The sequence below is a fragment of the Apteryx rowi genome, unplaced genomic scaffold (assembly GCF_003343035.1).
Source record: "Apteryx rowi isolate R43461 unplaced genomic scaffold, aptRow1 scaffold_35, whole genome shotgun sequence".
NCBI classification, from domain to species: domain Eukaryota; kingdom Metazoa; phylum Chordata; class Aves; order Apterygiformes; family Apterygidae; genus Apteryx; species Apteryx rowi.
Genome location: NW_020449974.1, coordinates 556,550 through 576,770, shown reverse-complemented (window position 1 = coordinate 576,770; position 20,221 = coordinate 556,550). Strand labels below are relative to the sequence as shown.

Below are 20,221 nucleotides of genomic sequence, written 5' to 3'. Positions count from 1 at the left end.
ACACACGCTTGGACCCAGCTGAGAAGAGCCAACCAGGAAAAGCAGATCTGGGGGAATTCGTCCTCCGCTCTGGGCTCTCTGGGCCTTTGCCACGTTTTGGYGCCCGTTGGCCAACTGGAGCTGCCCAGCGGCGCATCCGCAGCTGTGAGGAATCAGCCTTTCCTGGGGCATCTCCTCTTCCTCCAGCCTCCGCGACGCCGTCATGGGGCAACCCCTGGGCTGGAGAGAGCACCCTGGGCAGGAGAGCAGAGCCACAGGCCAACCTGGTAACACCTTCCTCATCCATATCACGAGAGCTGCAGACCTCGGCGCGGGACTCCCCCATGCAGAGCGCCACGGGAACAGACCCAAAGGCCTCCAGTGCCGGTACCTGAAACCAAGACATCCTGTCCTTGGAGAGCCCCCAGCAGCTCCCATCATGCTGACRGCCCCAACAGAGAAAACACCTAAATCCTCGATCCCGGAGAGCAAGCCGGGCTGCTGGGGGGGCTGGAGGCAGCTCCTGGGTCTCCAGCTGCAGCAGGAATCTCAGAAGACCATTTCACCCACCCCTCATCCTGTCCAAGCTGCCTCCTCCAAAACAGGGTAGGGTTGCACGCGGCTTCTTCGCCGTAACCCGTGATTCGAAGCATCTCCGTATCCCCCCCCCCCCCCCGACTGCAGCTTTCCAGGAGAAGGCTGCTTCCCGTATGCCCAAAATGCAGCCGGTGGGAGCCTGAAAAGCCGCCTCGAAGAAATTCCCATGTCCCACTGCCCCCGAGGGCAGCACCAGGAGGGACCTCACCTCCATGCGTGGAGACCTCGTCCGTCACACCACTGGATGCCGATTTCCTACCTCCATCCTGGGGCTGGGAGGGAAGGTGGGACGGGCACAAATCCACAGGGTAAAGCAAGAAGGGAGCAAAACCCAGCAAAAAGCCGAGCAAAGCTGCAATCCCCGGGAGGAAACCACCCAGCCTCTGAGTGCCACATCTGCCACCTTCCCACGAGAGCAGCCCGCGGCCATGAGGGCTACAGCTTGGGGACGTCCCCTTCTGCACCGGCGCAGAGACTTGTGAAATTACCTTAAAAGAAACAAAGTAAGTATTTATTTCCGTAAAGAAAAAAAGAAAAGATTTTAAAGAAAAAAAAAAAATTATATACTCAGCATGTTTATACACTATGCTTAAAGACTATCATGTTGGAGAGCCCCGTCTGAAGACTGAAGGTGTCTGCTCCAGATTTGCTGCTAGTTCAAGGACGTCCCTGTCCCTCCCGCGGCGCCGAGAGCCGGCTGCAGCGCCCATCTCTCCTCCGGGCTGCAGGAAAGATGAGGACGGGGTGGTGGAAATGGGGAAAAAAAAAAAAACATGTTGAGGACTCTTGGAGAAACGTTCGTTGTTGGTCGGCGAGGCCGGAGCGGCTGTTTGTGTCGTCAGTGGAAGTTTCTGCTCGTGATCGCGGTGGCGTGGAGCCGTAGGTGTGTGATTAGTCCGTGTGTGACGCCTCCCCTCGTTGTCCCCCCCCCCCCCCCCACGAGGGTGTTGTAAACCCTGGTGGGACAATGTCACCCGAATTCGGTACTTCGGTGCGTCCCTGCGCCCGCTCCGAAACCGGACCGAGCCGTCCGCCTCCCAGACATTGGCCTTTCGCTCCAAAACAAAGCCAAACCTCCGGCTTAGATAAAAGCAAATTTAACCCAATTTAAAAAAAAAAAAAAAAAAAAAAAATCCAGCACAATGGAATGAGATCCTGAGTGGCTTCCAAGCCTTGAAGATGAAAAGTGGTTTTTTTTCCCCGTTTTGCTCGGTATGAATCATGCACAGGGCTGCCCGGCGAGGCAGCAGCGGGATGCTGCAACGTTCAGAGCCGGCGTTGCAGAGCGGATCCCTGGTGGTGCCAGACCAAGGCTGGGACCGTTTCGGCTGCTGGCCCGAAAGCACGCTGACACCAGTCCCAAGGGCAGGGAAGCTCACTAAACGAGCAGAAAACGTTTTTTTTCCCCCACCCAGGTTATTTTTCTGCTGATTCAGAAAGCCAGCCCGGTTCATGCACCTCCACACCGGCTCCTGGTCCAAGCAAGTCCATCCTTCAACAGACAAAGCCAACATCTCCCCTAGCACCTGGGAAAAGTCCCTCCCCAGCTGAGTGCGGCAGCACTACCAGCCTGGGCTGGTCCCTTCCTCCTCCTCCTCCTCCTCCTCAGCCGGGGATGAAGGTGTCAGTTCAGAAACAGGAGCCTGGGCAGCACACGTGGCTCTGACACAGTGATACGGGCTCAGCGATGTGCAAGTGATGCCGGCGGCAATGAGGGCCCCGCATCTCCCCCGTCCCCCCCTCCCCAGCGCCTCCTAATTGGCCCCGTTGTTAATGGCAACGAGCTCATTAAGGGCGTTGTGTTTCTTCAGCTGAAATGTCGTATTGATCGTTTCCCTGCCAGCTCCCAGGGAGAGCTGGGGCCAGGGTGAGCTGCCAGGCGGTTGTCCTTCTCCCATCAGCGGGAGCCCCGGGATGGCCCCATCCCATCAGGGTGGCCTGTGGAAGCCTCCCTAATCCCCAGCTCCGGGTGCTCAGCCAATGCTGCCCCGTATCCGTAGGATTCACTGCTCAGTCCTAGGGTTTCAGCCCAATTTCCTCTGGAAATGAGGGCAACACAGTCATGCTCTGCATGTGGTCTCCTTCCCCAAGAAGTTATAAACCTGCTGGGTGATTTTAGCCAGATTCGATGGCGAGGGAACAGGCACAGAGATATCAAGTCCCCCAGAAGCGACATGAAATCAAGCAGCTGAAGAGGGTGTCCGTAGGGAAAGGCCTGCTGCAGCCAAGCTCAACCCCATACTAGACACCAGAGAAGCCACACCAGGGATCAGCCACGACAATCCACACTGCGATGCCTGCAAAAATCAGGGCACATCTGCCCAGCCAGGGGTGAGTGTCCACCAAGAGCTGGTTTGGCTCATGGTACCTGGCAGCACCCGCTGCCGAAGCCACGAGGAGCTGGGCCCAGTGGTGACACCAATTCCTGCCAGGAACAGCCTTCTAGCGAGGTTTCCGGGACCAGCTCCTGGTGGATATATTTTTCTCATGAGGTTGCCCAAAGCTTTTCATGGCCAATTTTAGCCGGATTTCCCCATTTCTTGAACATCGGTGCCGGTCAGGGATTTCAAGAGGAACAACACCAGCAAAGCCAGGTTGGTGGCACGAGGCCAAATTCAGCCCAAAGCTTCGTTTCACCATCTGCTTTTCTCAAGACGTGACTTTGCTCTTAATCCATCGCTCGTGAGCCCTGAGGACCCAGGGGCATTTCCTGGGCTCAGGCTGATGTCCTGGACCTTGGGCAGGAGCAGGCATTGGAGAGGCGCTGAAACACAGCTGGTTTTCACATCTTTTGTCCATTTTTCCCCTAACATGTCTGTGGCAGCCTCCCTCTGGGGAGCATCAAACGGAGCAGGTCACGGGTGGAATATCTCAAAGGAAGAAAGACAGACCCTGGACGGAGCCAGTCCAAGGTGGTTTCAAACAAGGCAGATGGCAAAAAAGAAAAAAAAACCCAAATCTCGTCATGTGTCACAGTCCCAGCTGCCACCCAAGGCATGGCCAAGGCCGGTTCTTACACACCTTGTTGGGCTCCTCCTAAAGGCTCCTAATTAGGTTAAAACAAACCAAAAAAAACCCACAAACAACAAAAAAAAAATATTGATAGAGGCCTTTCTCAGCACAGTTATTTGCTCTAAACTCGAAGACGTTAATTTTTCACCACTCCTAATTTTTCTCCACCGGGACAGGAGTTTATTTCCCGCCTGGTGGTTCCCGACGGGCAACGTCCCTGCCTCTGCGGCGAGAAAAGGACGAGCGGCTTCGCGCCGCTGTGAGCGGAGCCCCGGGACAAGCCGTAACGACGCCGGTACCCACACAACCTGAGCGCATTTCTTCAGCCTGTTATTTTGGGCTGAAATCCTGCAGGTTCAGGTTGGGCGAAACCGTTTGGGAATTCGTGCCAAACAACATTAACAAGGGGCGGACGGAAACGAATCCCTCCCACCCCCAGGAAAAGGTCTCGAGGATCCTTCCCTATCGCACGGGGATATTCCCGATCCCTTGCAGCTCCTTCCCTATAAGCAAGGAGAGGAAGGAAAAAAAATGCCCAAAAGCGGTAAAACAGGGTTTTTCCGACCCAGCCTAGGGACCAGGCGGGTGCAACGGTCTGGGAGGGTGGGATCGCTTTGAGCAGGCGCGAGGGAGCTCACGGCCGCGGATCCACACTTGCTTAGAGATAATCAGAGGACGCGCTGCCCACAAAGAGATATATAAATATATAAATATATATATATACACCCCGAAATTGCAATCATTTCCCTAAAGCACTTCTTCTTCGCGGCGTTCCCTCCAGCTCCGTCCCGACTCCCGCGGCGCTCTGCACAGCAGCCCCCGGAAGGTCGAAACTTTGCCTTCTAAGTTATTTTTTTAAATCTATATAAATCTAGGTCTATTTTAGTCTTTCGCAGCGACGTGCCAGTGTCTGGAGAACCAAACCTCCCTTTTCCCCCCCCTCCGTCCCGCGGTCGCTCCGGCCCCGACGCTAAGCCAAGGGCCCCGGGGAAGGCGCCGGGCCCCCGCGGGAGCCCCTCATTTTAGCACTTTGGTTGGTACTATCACCTGTAGACGCACTTTGATGTTGTTGCTTTGAACCTTTGCCGAGTGTAAACAATGTGTATTTAAGAATTACAAAAAGAAGAGAAAAAAAAAAAAGCGTGCAAAGAGTTATTTTATGATTCGGTGTTGAATAAGACTCCTGAAAGCAAGGGGGGGTTTGGGGCCTCGACATCTCTCCCTGCCGGTTCGGGCTGGGAGCAGCCCCTGGGATGCGCTAAATCCAGGCCAGCGGGATGGAGCAAGGGCCCAAGCTCCAGGTTCAACCCTGCAGGGTCGGTTGCCCCAAACTGGGCTGGCGGGGGGGAAAAAAAAAGGGTTTAAAACCCAAAACAGGCTGAGGGAGATGCAAGTTGCCAGGGGCAGGAGCTGGAAAGAGCCGCCCTCCTCCCTAAGTGGCGCCAGGAATTATGCTAAGGATGCAGTGGCTGGATGTAGGTCAGCAGCCGTGGCGGCATCGTCTCCAGGAGCAACCGCCCCGACGGCTTCCTCCGGAGCAATCCTGCCCCCTTGCCCGGGGGAGGCGGATCTTGCAAGGGATGCAAGGATTGCGCCCCCCACAATTCCCGTTTTTATCCCTCCTGGGCTAGGAGCGTCAATGTATTTCATCTCGGCAGTGTTCACGTTTAAATGCCGTGTCTAAGAAATCCCAGTACRGTTTTACAGGGAAGCTGGAGCTTCCCCCATTTTTCAGCATCAGCCCTCGCACGCTGCCAAACGCCCTTCGAAGGAGAAAAACGGCCGCGAGAGTCGCGTACGGGAAGCGCCGGGCGCCGTCAGCCTGTAGAGGAGGCTCTTACAGGCGTCTGCATGGCGGTACTGCATGAACAGAGCAAAGCAACACATTTTGGGGTGTAACGGGCCATCAACCATTAAGCAAAAGCCCAGATTTAAACAACCCGCTAAGCAAAAGCRAGTTAAAAAGAAAAAAACCTCCCTGAGCAACAGCGAACAGCTCCAAGAGGTTTTAAAAAGCACAAGAAACTTGGCTTTGCTACGAGTCAGTCGCACTTCCCAGTGCGGTGCCTGCTGTTAAAGGAGCAAAGAACATTTTAAGGATGACTCCGACCAGGACTCGGACACACCCGCAGAAGGGAAGGCAGTGGCAGAGAACACAGAACAGCCGCTTGGCCACTGAAACACTCCATCCTTTTATTGTGTTTGAGCCTGGGTTCAAAACTCCCAGGAAAAAAAGAAAAAAAAAATTATAAATACAACCAAACCCCACACACGCTCCCTGCGCTACCTGCCGGCATTGGAGACGGCTCCGTTCAGTGCAGCTTCCGAGGGGAAGGACCAGAGAGGAGCCTCAGGGGATCAGCGCTGCGTAGAAAATGTTGGGACAGGGCATCTCGCAGGAGGTTGCCGCGACCGATGCCAAGACTTGATTCTAATTAAACGAGGCCAGTGGTTGCCCCTAAGCCCTCGAACGACCATATGGTAAACGGCCTCTTAATTAAGCTAGAGATCGATTCTTTTCCAATTCGTACGTTGGAGGAGAGCACCGGCCCCTGTCCCGACACTGACTCGGAGCTCAGTGGTTGTGGGGCCTGCCTCGGCCCCGGCCCCGGCCGCCGGGCGGAGCGTCCACCGTGGAACGGGGATTCTTGATGGTTTCGTCTACAGACACGATGAGGCAGGCGGCCTCGGAAGCCGCCGTCAGCGCGTTGATGCGCACGATGGCCGGCTCCCACACGCAGGCCTCRAAGTTGTCGGCGATGTCCTCGTTGTTCACGTCCACGCCGTACCACATACCGCCCTGGCGGGAGAGAGGAGGGACGATGTTCGAGTTAGAGGGTGGAAGAGGACCTCGGGGCCCAGCCCGCCGGGAGGAAAGGCCGTGCAAGCGCACCAGGAGAAGCCCAGACTGCMCCTTAGCGCGTGTAGGAAGAATATTTGAGGGGAACAAAAAGAAGCTTCGGTGGTCTGCAGCAGCACCATCCRATCCTTGCAAAAGAGGGGGTTTGCTCCATTTCACAAAGCTGCTGGAGAAGGCTTGAGGATCGACCTCCACCTCACTGTTGTCTCCTCCCCTCATCCGCAGCCGCACGGTTTTGTGACCCAAGATGCAACACTCATTTCAGAGCATCCCCCCCCCAAGAGCTTCAGGGCCAACACTGCTCACGCTATCGTCTGCGAGGTGAAATGTGGCAAGCGTCGCCCGTGACGCCGCGGCCACTTCTGACAGGAGAGACCCTAGCAGGAGAGCAGGGTGTAACCTCTAACCACCTTCACGAGGACTTGGTGTGCGTACACACACAGACTTCACAACACCTGAAACGATCACAAGCGATCAGGAGCTTCAGGCMGCAGCTCATCTGAAAGACACATGGCTCAGCCAACTTTTACACTCCAATTACTTCAGTGTTTAATATAGAAGCCTCCCTCCTGACAAATGATGCGTTTTTAAAAAGCAAATCAAAAAACCCCAGCTCTAAAAAAAAGTCATCTAGCAGCTGTGATCAAAGGGAGAGCAACCACTTCCCTTTTTAGAAGCCTGCAGCRAGCCCACACTGGATCCGAAAACCAAACACAGCATTTAATCAGAGAACACGAGCTTAACATGGCTACGGCTGAATTAAACACCRTGTCGGTGAGGCTCCGAAATTACARGCTCTCAGTTCACCGTAACAGCCCGCTGTCCAAAAGCCRGCACCTACCTGCGCGTGCTTGGCTCGGAGCTTGTTCAGTATGTTGGTAGCATCGAAGCCAGCGTTATCGCACAGCTGGCGGGGAATGATCTCCAGGGCTTTAGCGTAAGCACCTATCAGCAGCTGCTGTTTGCCTGGAATGGTCCTGGAATAGTCCCGGAGGTATTTGGAAAGCTCCATCTCTATCGCACCACCACCAGCAACAACCGAGTCGTTCTGAAAGACAAAGGGAAAACAGGCCATTAGCTCTCCCCGTACGGCTGCTGTGCTGGTATCGGCGAAGGAGGAGAGTAGGAAGGTGTCCTTTCCCGTGAGCTTTTATGGATTTGGGCAATACGGACAAGCGAGGCCCAGGAGAGTCTGCAGCACGGGCYGCTGCCCTCACTAGCGCTGCCTGCCAGCTTTGCCGGGAGTTTCGGAAGCAGGTCAAGAACCTCAAGCAGCCTCTTAGCTCTTTAGGGCTGTGCGCAAGACGGAAAGCAGTGCTCTGGGAACGTTGTATCAGGGAAGGGATGGCAGTCCATAGCCTCCCAAGCGCTGGATAGATTTCCCTCGCTTCCCTAAAGCATCCGAAGCTGAAGATAGTTGCAACACCACTTCGCAGCCAAGTTCGGTTACCAGCTATTTTTTCCTCCTTATTTGCTTCAGTGGAGAGATCAGGATGTTCTTACTAAAAGCAAAACAGTTCCCCCCMAAAAAAAAAAAAGACATTTTTCCCATCCCCTCTGGGCACCCAGCCACAAAGCGCCTTTTACCATGAAATGGCGCGTTAACGCGTTATTATGCCTAACGCAGAAATGCCCACAGCATCCGGCACGCAGGATCAGTAACTCCACGAGCGTAACACACGCTCACACGTGGCTAGAGCTCTCTCAGYGCTCCCTGCCCACCCTCAAGAGCAGGGGGACAGTGACCAACACTTGGAGAACTCATCAGGAGAAGGAGCAAGGAGCTTCCTGGGCGCACACAAGGGCGAGAGAAGCTGACACGCACATGAGAGCAACCTTGTTATCCAAAACAACTGAAGATCTACTTGGCACACCCAGAAGATACTGTGACTCTTTAGAATGAGGATGTTTAYGGTACACACCACAACCCAGGAAGCRCACMTAAGTTACGACTGCACTAAAGACGACAACRCCAGGCACATCTGGAGAGCAGCTGGCTTTAAAGAGACAACGCTGCTCTGGCCAAGGAAGAGCACCTGAATTTATCAGTTGGACACTGCCCTTCTGTGCACTCCACAGGCTGAGAAACTGTGGTGTCTCCAGTATCTGGCTGAGGTTTCTCCTGATGTGCCATAAGGTTGCTGCGACRAGTTACATCTGCACCATGTCCAACCAAGACCCCCAACAGCTGGCCAATACAGCTGGSCAATACCTCTAGCGGTCCTTACCTTGATCGCTCTCCTGACTATCATGATGGCATCATGCAGGGACCGTTCCGTCTCTTCCATGAACTGCTCRGCACCCCCTCGCAGGATTATCGTGCAAGTCTTCGCCTTTGGGCAGCCTGTGAAGAGGTTGTACCTGCCAACGGCACAACAGAAGAAGGGTCAAGGTGACTGAGAAGCCGCGCCGCTTCCGGACACACTCTGCGGCAATAAGAAACGGTATGGGAACAGAGAGATTCTTTCCAAACCAGATGCATGAATGCGGCTGTCTCATCCTGTACAGAGACTCTATCAGATCTTAAGTCAAGGAGGAGCTCAGCCAGGCAAGGTGCAAGGGAAATACAAGTTGACCCAGGAAAAAATCAGCTTCTTTCTGCTGATAAGGCTTTACACGAARCCAGTGCTCTCATTTTCACTTAGCAGGAACGCAGCAGATGTTAAGAGATGGCTCCAAAGAGGATTTCTCTTCCAGCAACATGGAAGAACCCCATTATACAGTACCCAGCTTCATTTGCACCRATAATAAGGTTTCACCGCGGGATATTAGACAAATGCCACAGTCAACCCCAAAAGGTGTTGTTTTTAAGTCATGAATGAAGTGCGTTCTACAAGTCACTGGGGAATAAACGTATTAAAGCACACAAGAGAAGTGAGATTGGAACGAAAGCTTGCTTCTGCTTACAAACACGGAGGGCACAGGAGTAACGYTGCAGTCTTGCGCAAGCCATCACCTTGAGACGCTCAAAGCTGCTAGCAGGTGACCATTCAAACTAACGTTAAAGTGCTCGCACAGGACTGAAGGTTCACAGCCACGGTGTATTTACCTATCTCCTCCAATCTGAGTCTCCTCAAACACTTCACATCGGCCCAGCACGTCATCCGAGAGGGCATTGACACTAGTCTGAATGGAACCGCCACAGGCCTGCGCGGAAAGAAGATAAAAACGGAGCGTTACCGACGTTGACAAACGAGACAAATTTGCCCAGAAGGCTCCCGTTCCGCAGAGTCGGCCCAGCCTTTTAGCTGATGCAAAACCACACCACAGGCCAGATTCAGGGGAGAGGGGATGGAAAAAAAAAAGCACAGAACATAATCCCCCTTGTACTTTCTTGTGTTTTCCTCCCATCCCAGGCATCTAGGCAGGCTAACAACATCAGAAATAATCCTCRAGAGCAAAATAAGATTATGCCTCTTCTGAGCGCTAACTCAGAGCTCTAGAGTCCAGTGGCTACACAAGAGGAGGCTTACAAAAAAAATCGCCCGAGACAGAACAGGCAAAAACTAGGGAAAATAAGCCAACGCAATGTACAGCCCCCCCCAATATACTGCAACATCAGAGAGTCATAAAAGCCGCACAGATGCAATTAGACTTTGATTCCTCATTCCATCAAGGAACAGCTCTGTCAGTATATGGCAACTTAACTGCATTGCCAAAAAAAAAGAAATTCCCCAAAACCAAAAAGACACATATGTGATTTTACATTTTCATATGTTATGAAATTTTACATTTACATAAGGAACTGTGCGTTCAGACACTGATTGTTGTCCTGTTTTGRGAACGATCTGACCAGCCTGGTACCATTAAAGATGAGTCTAAAAATCTTTATTCAAAAAACCAAAGCAGCTCACCATCATAGTTCTCTTGAGATCTTCTTCCGGGACGCGGCCAGCGCAAAACATGTCTCTATCTGCAAAGTACTGAGTAGCCACGTCACCAATAGGAAGCTTGGACAGGACGACTTTGGCTCCCGACTTGTGGATTTTGTCGAGTTTGTCATACAAGATGTTCCACTCGGCATCCACAATGGCCTGGTAATCCTAGCGAGGCCGAGAGAGAAAACGTACAACGCGCTCACGTTACAAAGGATTGCAAAGGCCACGCCGCAGCGCCGGCGACGGGAGAGCTCTGCTAAAACAAAGGCAGCGGTGACGTTGCGCCGTGCAGCGCTGGCAGACAACTGCTTCCGATACTCGCAGCCAATTTTAGGTCATTCCGTTTTATAACAAAGGAGCGAGTCTGTTAAAATGCTTCCAGCAGCAACCCCGAGCAGATAAAGGGGTTAGATGAACTGACGGAAAGGCAGCAATAGCTCAGGAGAGAGATTATAGGAGAACGAAGAAATGATGCCCGATGTCCGAGAGGACTTTACGGAAACTGTGCATGGATGCTGGGGTGGAGGAACTAACAGCATCTATCACAAAGGAAAAACACAGATACCGAGCGATCTCATGCTTTTCCAGGGTGCTGAAGCCAGTAAGCCGYGCACACAAGCCAGCTGTATTCTAGCTGTCGGTGAAACACAGCCACAGCTGCCTCGGAAAGCTTTCGGTAGCGTACAACAACGCTACGCGATTAACTGCGACAGAAGAAAAGACCATCACGTTCACCAAGGCAGAGTGGAGAACGTCACGGAAACAACTACTGAGATGAGAGCAAGACCCCAAAGCAAAGCACTTGGGGATCTTTAGGCACCGCAGTTACTGCGGGAGCCAAACACGGGCAGCGCTGTGACACCGGGAATTTCAGATTCTCTTCCCTGATGCTACTGAAGCGTTTTGGGCAGCTTCTCAAGAGGGCAGTAGAGAGCGACCACGATTTCAGAAAGGAATTTTAACAAGATGAAAGGAGAATTAGGGTTTGAATGGCTACCTTCTTTGCTTAAATAAGCACAGGACTAACATCTTCTCRGCATTTAAAGCACTGCTCAGTAAGATTTCCCTGGGAGGCCACTTACAGGGCATAAAGAAGTCACCACTTGACCGTCACCACTGCTCACAATTTATCCTGGCATGATGACAGCGCAGAACCGTGCCCTAAACCTGCTGCACCTGCACTGTAATTCAAGATCTGTTACACTCTTCCCTCAGCCTAAGCAGTATAACCCAGCAGGTAGTTTCAGGAGGGAAGGATGGGCAAACGGGCAATCAGCAGATGGTGACATTTATTCCCCTGGCTCTCAAGCAGCCGTCGCATCTTGTGGGCACAGGGAAGCAGGACGGGCACGGCCTCAGGACACCACTGAAGACCGACAACCAAGACAGGGCAAGGAGGATTCCAGCCAAGGGCAGGTATCACCCCAGAAGACAAGGTGCCGTTTTAGCTCCGAGCTCCCTCCCGACTCTCACCTCCACCGTGTTTACTCTGACTTCGGCRTTGTCCTTCTCGGCTTTGAGCTCCAGCTCCACGTTCAGCAGGGCAATCTTGGGAGACTGGTACTTCTTGGGTTGCATTTCAAACCCAGCATAAGAGAACGTCTTCTTAAAGGCAACTCCAGCCACCAGCTGAGAATCCTTGAAAACAGGGATTTGCATTAAGCTCAGCCACCCCAGGTTTCTTCAACAGGGTTAATAACTCCCACGGGAGACTCCCTGGTTCAGAGTCCTCATTTACAAAGCACTGTGCTATTTACACACCAACAGCTGCCTCCTTTGATTAACCCACTTTTGAAGAAAACAAGCAGCGAATAATTTTCTTTCCTCTGTTCACAAAACCAGCCTCTGCCATTTCCTTTCTACCCCTCAAGACACCGCCGTGAAAGATGCCATACGCAATCTCAAGATCAAGGGATGAATCAATCTGTTCTCTCTCTGATGTCTTTCCCAGTTCTGCCTTTGAAGATGGATACTTCTACTCATCCGCAGCCCAGATTTTTTTTGTTGTTTTTTGGTTTTGCCCTGGTTTGTTTTACAGGCTCCATCACCATCCCTGGAAGGCTTTTGCAGACCTGCCGTGCTCAACGCTGCCCCCTAACGCGAACTTCTTGACTTTGCGGCTGGGAGGGAAATCGCATCCAAATCTCCTACCCCACGAGTATCTATCGTAAGCCAGCCCTGAAAAGCAGGGTGCTAAATTATTTACCCCATCCTGATAATGCTCTCCAAGGAGTCCTTAGAGCCAAACTCTAACTGCTGAAGACTGAATACAAGGGCAAAACCACAAGGAGAGCAGCTTTCATCTGGGATGGGAGACACCTCCCTCCACGAGGGACCAATTCCTGCAAGCCTCAAAACACCAGCAGGCCCAGACTCCACAAAAAAAAAAAAAACCACAGATGCTGAAACATTCCTAATTCACTAAATCAGTTGTCTGGGCAAGATAATGGCATAATCACAGTGTCTTTTCTCAATGAAAATGCTCGTCTGAAGTGTTTACAGATAGCAACAGCCACAGAATAATAATTCTGTGAGATACTACGGCAGCCTTGCTTTTTTAGCAGAAACGTGCCCAGCAATCAGCCAAACCTCCACAGGATCTCGGCAAGAGAGAGAACGGACWCACCAGCTCTAGCACAGCCCAAGAGCAGCTTCCTGCCGAACATYCGCATGCCGTCCTCCGTATGACGGGTATTCTAGTACTACGGCACTTAGTCCATCTGTCCTGCCCACCACCTTAACTCCTTCATAACATGTTCTTTGCAGTTTTCCCAGCCCAGTGCTCAGGTGTAAGACCATATGGTTTTGCTTCCAGAAGCAACAAAGGTTTCCCACCAACTAATACCAAAACTATTTCACTATTWGCAGAGATACAAATGGAAGTTGCGCCAGTAACATTCACTCTAGAGGGCAAAGAGATATAGTCCATGTGACTCAAAAAAATTCCTCTGCCTATAGAAAATGGAAATCCAGCCCCATCCACTTTTTCCTCTTGTCAAAAGCTTTGTTTTGCCTTGGTAGTTTCCTAACAAACATTATCAAGGTGGGCTGCATTTCCGCTAGGGTCAACCCACCAAAGGAGCTGTAATCATTTCCTCCTATCCCTCCAAAACAGGCTCCGATGAGACTTACTTCCAGAGCACCTCCTTGCACCTTCTTTATTCCAATCATTTTGAGTTGTAGCAAGTCGTCTAACATCATGACAGCATCTACAACCATCTTGGAAAAAAACTCCTTGCTCTGGGATATCAGCTTGGAGCTCAGGGCCGTGGCCGCACACTTCTCCAGCAGGCTTCTCTGCTCACTGCAAAAAGGGAGGAAAAAAACAGCATCTTGCTCACACACCAATTCTTTCTGCTGGCTCATAAAACACTGTACGGTTTGATGTCCCCACTCTCTGACAGGGACAAAGATCAGTTCTGTTCTACCGGGGGAAAAGCGAGGCACRCAGAAGCCAAACCCCAGACCGTCAGAGCACACGTCCCCATTTTAGAGGCTGAACATCAGACTAGTACTGAGCAGGTCGGTTGGCTTTTAGACTTCACAGGCCTGACCAGCACAGCAAGGCTCAGCATCCACATCTTCATTCAAAGGCGATGAGAAGTTTTGAATCCCTCTAATGGTGACATATTCTCCAAAACGTTAACTTAAGTAACGTATGTCATGACAAAGCAGGTGAGAACAAGAACCAGGACAGCTGGGAGCCCTGGATGCCRCTCCCAGGCTCCACCACCAGAGTCACTGCCCTGGTTACTGTTACCATGAGAACCACTGTATTTTGCTTTGAAAGACAGTACAAAGCATTTTGGCTCATTTGGGACTGCCACGTGGTTCAACTTGGAGTTTTACTGGAGATATTAGTCAGGTCAGACAAAGAAGAGCTTAAAATGCAGGGAGAAAAACTCTGGTATTCTCATCTCATTCCAACAGATGAGTTCATTATTATTATTATTATTATTATTAGCTATCTAACTTCATGCACTCAACTGAACAAAGTGATCTGACTTCCTGATCGGATTTTCAGAGGAGTGCTGAGCACTTAACTGATCTCAGCAGAAGCTGCAAGTTCCCACCACCACTGGAAAAAAAAGAAATCAGGCCACTTATTTTGGCACCTCGTTTCCTCCACGTGCATTGGCAAACACCGGCCTACATATTTCACTGCAGTGGCAGCCAAGTAAGAACACAGCATCTTCCCAGGAGGAGCAACAAATTCCAAAAGTCAAAGAAAAACCCTGGTATGGGGCCACAGCCGCTCTCCCGACCTCGAGTCCTCACCAGAGCCACATCAGAGGTCAGAAACACCTTCACACCAAAGAAATGAAGCCCATCTACCCACAACCAGGCCACCCAGCCACGGACCCAGATGGGAACTTACTCTTTATCTTCCTTCTTCACTGCAACAGCGATGTCTTTGATCTTGTTTACAGCCTGTCAAAACACAAGCCAGCAGCTGGATTAATGACTCATGTTTTTAAATTGATCAGATCTCCAACTTTTCATTTTGCATTTTACGTTATCTTTTATTCACAACTTCAAGCGTTTAAGCTATTCCACTGCTTCCAGCACAGTGATTGTAAAAAACACTTCAACAAACACACAAGATTCAGAACAAGGCTCAAAACTGCTCTGCTGCTTTCTGCAGAGATCTGGGGGACCAGAACTACAAACACACAAGATAACCGGCAGCAGCTGGTACAGTCCGAGCACATTTACATGCAACCACCACCCCCATTAAAGCAAAAATCCCATGGACTCCAACTGCTACAACGTTTTCTCATTCACATAGCACTACGTTAAGAGGATTCTTCTTTTTCATACCATAAAAAGAAGTATTTTAACAATCTCAGATGGGATTCTGAAGTGTTGCCTTTGCATATTTAAGAGCCTTCTCACCCAGGTCTCATGCGCAGTCAGGCATTATAATCAAGTCTAAGAAAAAGGCTGTTAAGGGAGTTAAYCTCCAGAAGAGGTTCCAGCTTAATGGGACTGATGTGCTTCAGGAGACATAAGGTTTATCAAGGAGTAACAGAGATCAGTAGAATGGGAAATGAATTTTTCCACTTATTCATTCTTCCTTGGAGGAAAAAAAAAACACGGAGAAGGCAATAGCGTTCAGGAGGTAYGCTGGTAGTAACAGCTCGCTGACACCAAAGCAACCAGGTGACGTTTGCAGAGAACATCATGAGATTGTTACTGCCACCGCTTCCCTCCCACCCTACTTCAGAAACGATTTTCCTGGAAGTCACATTATATTCTCCTCTGCTGGTACAAAACTGCTCCCCTCAGATGTYCTCACGGAGCCCAATATGCTCCTCAGCTCCGAAGGGCCAGCAGAGCCCTCTCTCCTCTACGAGCAGCGTTTCCTTACCAGCTGCGTTGCTGTGCGGAAGGCACGGATGATGATTTGAGGATGAAGGCCTTCCTCCACGTAGGGCTTCACCTGTTTCAGGAACTCAGCAGCGAGCAGAGTTACGGACGTGGTACCATCACCAACCTGCACGGACATGAAATACTGTGTCACCGGTACATTGCAAAGGTGCTGGGATAACAGCTTCAAAAACGCGCAAGGGCTTCCATAGGAAAAATCAGATTTCATGACCTTCTCTGCTCACAGGTCTGCAGCTGCATTCTCCAGTGATTAAGAAACGATGGGGTTCATACTACGCCCCTTTCGTCCGTCACCTACATTCACGAAATGKGAACCTTACAGCTTTGAAACTTCCCAACCCCCTTAGCAAATCTAGCTGAAACAGCGTAAAAGATCTGAAAGTTAATAAAGAAGTGAAAGCACTTAAAACAAACAAAAAAAACAGGCTAAATGCAGGCACTCTGCAGGGTCTCCCCCCACCACTAGCAGGAAGCGCACACCACCATCAASGGGAGCGAGGCTGCTGCTGCATTCTGCGCCTCCGAGCACAGCCAGGTTACCCTCCTACCTCTGCGTCTTGGGATTTGGCAATGTCCACTAACGTCTTCGCAGCCGGATGGACAACATCAAGGAGCTTCAGGATAGTGGCGCCGTCATTAGATATAGTGGCTTTGCCTGCGATTGATTTAGAAAAGAAAGTCAAGCTCAGCTGCTCTGAATAAAGCCCTAACCCACCGGAAAAGGGCAACCCCAGCACGCGAGGAAGCTTTCGAGCCTTCAGTGAGATTTCAAATAAACGCAACAAGAATTTCAGACCTGTCAGCCTAACTGTGCTTCGGTGTTTTGTCTTCCAGGTCAAGCGCAGCCCCAAGCTTTTAGGAGGCTAGAACACCTCCCTGATTGAGCCCTGATCCAGCAACCCCACGCGGGGTTTGTCACGCTGCAACAACCACAGGCTCCCATCCCAAACTGCCACGTCGAAGTCTTATTTTCTTCAGCCAAACTAGTGTTTTTCCCTATGTGATTTGGAACGTGATCACTGCGGTATTTTAAACACCYTCCTACATCCAGAAAGATACAAAACTACTAATCAGCTGAAAAGGAAAGTAAAGGGGCATCTCCGTGGAGAGGGKGAGTCCAGAACTGCTGTTTCACAGAAGGTCTCTTCACTGCATATTAACAGTGTCCTTTTATTCCATTTTTGGAGCAGACTGAGTGAAGACTAAGTACAGAACTATTCATACCAGTTAACAGGAGCTTTACGTTCACCCCCTCATTTCTCAATAGCCTCCCCAAACAGATTTAAAAAAAATAAATAAAAATTAAGAAATCATATTTTAGTCTGACACGACAGAAAAACGCTAGAAGTCAACAGGATTAGTTATTAAGGTAAACTAAAAATTCAGTGATCCTTTTTTAAATAAATAATTGCTTTGACAGATAGGACCTGTAATACAAGGACAATTCTAACACAACAGTAACAAAAAGCAAGGAACAGATTAGTCTGGTGACTTAATACAATTCTTTTCAGAGGGGGCTGGGAGCCATCCCCAATTCATACAAAAACAGCAACCCAGGAACCCCCACTGACCTCACACTCAGCCATACCAAGAGCTGAGTAACTCTACGCRTGTTATAAGCCTCGTCTTAAAACAAGCCTAGAAAGGAATATCCAAGGACCAGGTTCAAAACACACCGTTTCCCAGGTATTACTTCCGAGTCGTGTCTCAACACAGCCGTGAAGGACCGTCACCCAGCGCTTACCTCTGTCGTCCACAATGAGCTTGTCCATGCCCCTGGGCCCAAGGGTGGTGCGCACAGCCTCCGCGATAACCTGGCAGGCGTTGATGTTACTGACGAGCTGCGGAATCCCCTGCGAGGTGTCCGTGCCCTCCTTCAGCAGGATAACCGGTGTTGGCTGAAGAGACAAACCACGGCAGAGCTGTAACTCCGATCTCAACAGTCTACAGACAGCCCAGCCCTAACTCCGCACGCAGTCCAGCAAGTTACCGTCACGCAAAAAGGCATTTTTCCCCTTACGCAAGAAACTAGCTACATAACAGATCTCTCACTTCTAAAACCAAAAACTACAGTCTCCTTAAAGGCCCTGTGGTAAAAACAAAACAAAAAAATCCACAAAAATCCCAATCCCTAATCATCTTGCCTTACTGAGCTTATTGACCRAACTAGAGCTTCAAAGTAAGACTGTGACTACAAAAAGACCTGAGAGACAAGGCCACAGGCTGCCACTGGTGCACAAAAGCTTTTAGAGTATTCAAACAAGAAATTACTATTTCCACATTCTCAAGCATTCCAGGTTTAAGTTTTACCTTGACTGAACTCCTGTAGCTTCAAAGAAGAAATTTATTAGAGCGTTTCCTCAATGAAAGGTTGAAGGTTCACCTTTGCCTAGAAAGCATCATGCACACAATCAAACTGCTTTCTGTCACCCACTGCTCCAAGGCAAAGCTTCACTTGCTGCTATAACATAACTGGAAATTATCCAGCTGCTTSCATTTATATGACCAGGGACCAATTTGTAACTGTCCACAAAACAACCAGGCTTCTTTCCCTATCATATAGCTCAGGGAAGGTCTAATTTCTGTGCTGCGCTGGATCTCTACGCTATAAGGGATAATAGGTATAAGAATTACGGAGACAGCAGGGAACCGCACAAGTGCTACAACCCAGATCAGTTACTTCAGTGCCAACGCAAGTCTCCTAAGAAGTTCAGCGCTCAGATCACAGTCCAAGCTACCCTGAGGACGGCAAGTGCTGCAATGTGCTTGCGCATAAAGGAAACAGGGCAGATGCACTCAAGCGACTACACCTGTCTGCCAGTAAACTGTGTTGGACACAGCTTAGAAATACACGCAGAGCCCAGAAAGTTTCAAAGGCCACAACAAATAGCTTTTCGCTGTGCTCCAAGAGCACACCGCCCCTTTTCAGATTTCTAGAAAACAGACCAAACGTGCCTTAAAGACAAAGCTCAAATTCCAAATGAATGCAAAGTCTTTTTTAGGCACTCAGTTTTTAACAGCCATCTGCAAAGAGCAAAACTATATGACGACTGTTGCGCTAAAAAGCGGCAAGCCTGGTGCTGAGGGTCTGCCGGGCGAGCGGAAGATGGGCATGAGCACCACAGTCAGAGCTACCTAAGTCTCGGAAAGAGCTCGAGAAAGTACCAGCTCCTTCCACACGTGTCAGAGCAGCGATCTAAACGGAAAGCAGATGATTGCATCCTGGAGGAAAATCAGGTTAGAGGCAGACGCGCAGCCCTCGTGCTGCCGCCACTCCCCGCACGCCCGTGGGGCGGCACCGGTGGGGCAGTGGCAGGACTCCGCAGCACTGGGGCCCAGGGGGGCCCCCACGCGCCCCGCAACAGGGGGCTGAGCCGAGGCCCCGCTCCGGACTACAACCCCCGGCATGAGCCGCTCCGAGGCCCCGGCCCGGCCCGACAGGCTCGGCTCGGGCCGCAAGGCCGGGGACACCACCCCTCCCCACGCGCCGACAGACTACAGCTCCCGGCATGCCCCGCGCGCCCGCTCCCTTTCAGCCGCGGCGCTCGCCGCGCRAGGCCTGACGGGAGCGGTAGTCCCACGCGAGCCCGGCGGGAACCGCGGGCCCGGCTCGTCCCCTCACAGACGCCTGGGGCAGCGGCGGCGGGCCCAGGCGGCAGCGCCGCCCCCGGCCGCCCCCACCAGGGCTGAACCCGCGCCGGCCCCGCTACAGCCCCCGCCAGCGAGGGCCCCCGGAGGCGGCGGAGGCCCAAGAGGCCGCTCCCGGGCAAAGRGGCACGGCGCCGGCGGGGATGGCGGCGGATGGGGCGGGCGCCACTCACCATCATCTCGGCGGCTCCCCCGGTACAGGCTGTTCTCGCTCCCACAATGCACCGCGCCCGCCCAGAAGCTTCCCGAGGGCGGGAGGGGAAGAGAGCGTTGCTAGGTAACCGCTTCCGGCCGCACTCTATGGTCGGGCCGTAGACAGAGCCGCCCTAGCGAAGCTCCCTTCCTTCGCGAGGAACCATAGAGAGGCGGTGACGCGCAGCGGCCTGCAGCCGGGCGCTCACTATTTTGCAAGGACGGGAGCGGGCACACAATCTGGCAGGCGCAGGGCCGCCCTATAGAGCTTTATTTGGCAGGGCAGAAAGAAGCGAACGGGCTCACGAAGTGGCGGGGCGCCCGGCTCGGGGCGGGGAGAGGCGGGATTGACGGCGGCGGCGGCCAATGGGCGCGCGCGCCTTGGGGGGCGTTGCGGGGGCGCCGCCAATGGGCGCGGCGCGGGGGGGCTCTGCATCTGCCTCTGCTCCTGCCCGGCCCGCGGTGAGTGCGACCCGCACCGGACCGGCACCGGGCGCTTCCCCCCGCGCCTCCCGGTCTGGGTGCATTTCCCCCTGGAACACCCCAATCTGGGTGCATTTCCCTTGCCAGCACCCCGATCCGGGTGCATTTCCCCTTGGGGCACCCCAATCTGGGCGCGTTTCCCTTTGAGGCACCCCGATCCGGGTGCATTTCCCCTTGGGGC

The 20,221-nt window shown here is 52.0% G+C and overlaps 2 protein-coding genes across 3 annotated transcripts in view; one reads left to right on the top strand and one right to left on the bottom strand.

Moving 5' to 3' along the window:
• Positions 1-5,759: 5,759 nt before the first annotated feature.
• On the bottom strand, positions 5,760-19,612 carry CCT7 (chaperonin containing TCP1 subunit 7). 2 transcript variants are annotated; one of them, XM_026072726.1, is made up of 13 exons: positions 18,853-19,125; positions 18,028-18,106; positions 17,462-17,615; positions 16,266-16,372; positions 15,698-15,823; positions 14,705-14,757; positions 13,459-13,630; positions 11,800-11,964; positions 10,303-10,491; positions 9,498-9,595; positions 8,677-8,809; positions 7,290-7,496; positions 5,760-6,388 (listed from the first exon to the last, which is right to left on the bottom strand). In XM_026072726.1, the coding sequence occupies exons 3-13, from the start codon at positions 17,487-17,489 to the stop codon at positions 6,164-6,166; spliced, it is 1,503 nt and encodes a 500-aa protein (XP_025928511.1). In that variant the 5' UTR covers positions 17,490-17,615; positions 18,028-18,106; positions 18,853-19,125; the 3' UTR covers positions 5,760-6,163. The 2 variants fall into 2 exon arrangements, with proteins under 2 accessions (XP_025928511.1, XP_025928510.1); XM_026072725.1 differs by lacking the exons at positions 18,028-18,106; positions 18,853-19,125 and adding an exon at positions 19,539-19,612.
• Positions 19,544-20,221, top strand: part of PRADC1 (protease associated domain containing 1) — a 4,733-nt gene continuing 4,055 nt past the window's right edge. The window contains exon 1 of the mRNA XM_026072728.1: positions 19,544-19,642. Coding sequence (XP_025928513.1) covers positions 19,585-19,642 — 58 coding nt within the window. The 5' untranslated portion in view covers positions 19,544-19,584. The remainder of the gene's footprint in view (positions 19,643-20,221) is intronic.